Raw genomic sequence first — 2,437 nt, forward strand, 5'->3', positions numbered from 1 at the left:
GGCCCTGACGCCCGCGTGTCCCTCGCAGAACGCCCTGGTGCAGGAGGTCTACCAGAACTTCTCCTCGTGGTGCTCCCAGGTGGTGCGTCTCCACGCCGGGCAGCCCTTCGTGGAGCTGGAGTGGACCGTGGGGCCCGTCCCCGTGGCGTGAGTCGGGGGGGCCGAGCTCGGGAGAGGCCGGGAGCCGCCCCGGCGTTGTGTCCCGTCCCGTCCCCCCGGCTCATCGCCGTCCCCCCCTTCCCAAGGGACGGCTGGGGCAAGGAGATCATCAGCCGCTTCGAGACGGCGCTGCGGACGGACGCCCGCTTCTACACCGACTCCAACGGGCGGCAGATCCTGGAGCGCAGGTCGGGGACGTCCCGGGGCGCGGTGACGGCGTCCTGTCCCCCTGCCCGTCCCCATCTCGCTCCCGTCACCGGGCTCCCCCCTCGTCCCCTAGGCGCGACCACCGCCCCACGTGGAAGCTGAACCAGACRGAGCCCGTGGCGGGGAATTACTACCCCGTGAACAGCCGCATCTACATCAAGGTGGTRGCGGGGCGGGGAGGGTGGAGCGCCGCGGGCTGAGCCCGGGGCAGAGCTCGTCTCACGCGCCGCCGGGCCCTCCCCGCTCCAGGACGAGAAGCTCCAGCTGACGGTGCTGACGGACCGGTCGCAGGGCGGCAGCAGCATCTTGGACGGCTCCCTGGAGCTCATGGTGAGGAGGGGGCAGCGCGGCGGGCGCCGAGCCTCGCGGCGGCGCGGGGGGGGGGGCCAACCGGGACGTTTTAACCCCCGCCGGCGGCTCCAGGTCCACCGGCGGCTGCTGTACGACGACGAGCGCGGCGTCGGGGAGCCGCTGCAGGAGCCCGGGGCCGACAACCGCGGGCTGGTGGTGCGCGGCCGCCACCTCGTCCTCCTCGACGCGGCGCAGTCGGCGGCCGACCAGCACCGGCCGCTGGCCCAGCAGGAGGTCACGGCGCCCTACGTGGTGCTGGCACCCGGCGGGGGCCCGTCCTACCGGCGCGGCCGGCCCGGCCTGCAGCAGGTGACGGGCGCGGGGGGACGGGGAGCGACGGGGGGACGGCGCCCGCGGGCTCTCCGCGCTGACCCCGACCCTCTTTTTTTTCCCCCCCCCCCGCAGTTCTCGGCGCTGCGGCGCGAGCTGCCGCCCAACGTCCACCTCCTCACGCTGGCGCCCTGGGACCCCGGCACCGTCCTCCTCCGCCTCGAGCACCAGTTCGAGAAGGGCGAAAGCGCCAACGGGTCCCAGCCCGTCACCCTGGACCTCCTGGTGAGCCACCGCCGGCCGGGGACCCGTCCCCCCCACCCTCGTCCTCTCCGTGCGAGCAGGAGAACCTCAAGGCTCTGGTTGCTCCAGGCTGGGGGGGTCGGGGGTGAGACGYGGCCCAAGTCTCCCAGATCCTAGAGGTCCGGGGAGACGGAGGCACCAGCGGGAACGGAAGGGAAAGGTAATTTTTCCCTTTTTTTTTGTTTTTCTCCCTCTCCCAGAACCTCTTCTCGGCCTTCACCATCACCTCGCTGCAGGAGATGAACCTGGCGGCCGACCAGCCGCTCGACACCGTGACCCGCCTGGTCTGGAACCCGGCCACAGGTACCCGGGGGCCGCGGGGGGGGGACACACGCGCTGGGGGTCCCGCCGGGTCCCCCTCACCCCTTCCGCTCTCGTCCCCAGGTCCGGCACGGCCCCGGCCGGCCCCCAAGCTGGACCCCGAGAGCGTCACGCTGCGGCCCATGGAGATCCGGACGTTCGTGGCCGCGGTGCGCTACGGCGGGGCCGCGACGGGACCCGCGGGGGAAGCGCGTTAATAAACGGGAGGCTTCGCTGCCGGCGCGGTTTAATCGGAGCGAGAGGCGGCGTCAGGGCCGGGGAGGCTCCGCCGGGGCGGCCGCCTCCTCGTGCGAATAGCGGCACCGGGCGCCCAAGGAGCAGGTCCCCTGCGGCGGAGGGGACGGGCGAGTCGCGGGTGCTCCGGGGGGAGCCGCCTCCGAGGCSCCGGCCCCGCGGCCCGGACCCACCTCCTTGAAGCGCTTGCAGGGGAAGTTTTTCAAGSCGGCGCCGTCGTCCGTCCGCTCCGTCCGCTTGTTCTGGTGGCGTTTCCGCTTCTCCTGGAGGCAGGGAGAGATGCCGCCCCTGGGAAGCGGGGGGGGGGGGAAGATAAGGACATCCCGTGGCACCCGGGATCCCCCCTCCGGAGGGGGATCCTCGTCCGCCCCGCTGGAGCGGAGCGCGGGGAAGCGCTCGAGCTCCCTTCGCGGAGACGGTCGGAAGCCCAACCGCGGTATTAGACGCCCGAGAAGCTCCCGCGCTGCCCTTACCCCGCCTTGGCCCTGGCTTTGGGCCCCCAAAAGGCCTCGGGGTTTTCGGGGAAGCGCTTCAAGCCCCGTTTGCGGGAGCTGGGGTTGGCGTCGTCGCGGAGGGCGAAGTTGGCCTGGAG

The 2,437-nt window shown here is 72.9% G+C and overlaps 1 protein-coding gene across 1 annotated transcript in view; it reads left to right on the plus strand.

Moving 5' to 3' along the window:
* The window catches only part of MAN2B1 (mannosidase alpha class 2B member 1), an 8,504-nt gene extending 6,679 nt beyond the window's left edge, over window positions 1-1,825 (plus strand). The window contains exons 11-18 of the mRNA XM_085323854.1: window positions 29-147; window positions 246-347; window positions 440-527; window positions 616-696; window positions 790-1,026; window positions 1,123-1,272; window positions 1,491-1,593; window positions 1,675-1,825. Coding sequence (XP_085179980.1) covers window positions 29-147; window positions 246-347; window positions 440-527; window positions 616-696; window positions 790-1,026; window positions 1,123-1,272; window positions 1,491-1,593; window positions 1,675-1,808 — 1,014 coding nt within the window. The 3' untranslated portion in view covers window positions 1,809-1,825. The remainder of the gene's footprint in view (window positions 1-28; window positions 148-245; window positions 348-439; window positions 528-615; window positions 697-789; window positions 1,027-1,122; window positions 1,273-1,490; window positions 1,594-1,674) is intronic.
* The last annotated feature ends 612 nt before the right edge of the window (window positions 1,826-2,437 follow it).

This window comes from Rhea americana, unplaced genomic scaffold, assembly GCF_003343005.1.
Source record: "Rhea americana isolate MKP2758 unplaced genomic scaffold, rheAme1 scaffold_882, whole genome shotgun sequence".
NCBI lineage: Eukaryota > Metazoa > Chordata > Aves > Rheiformes > Rheidae > Rhea > Rhea americana.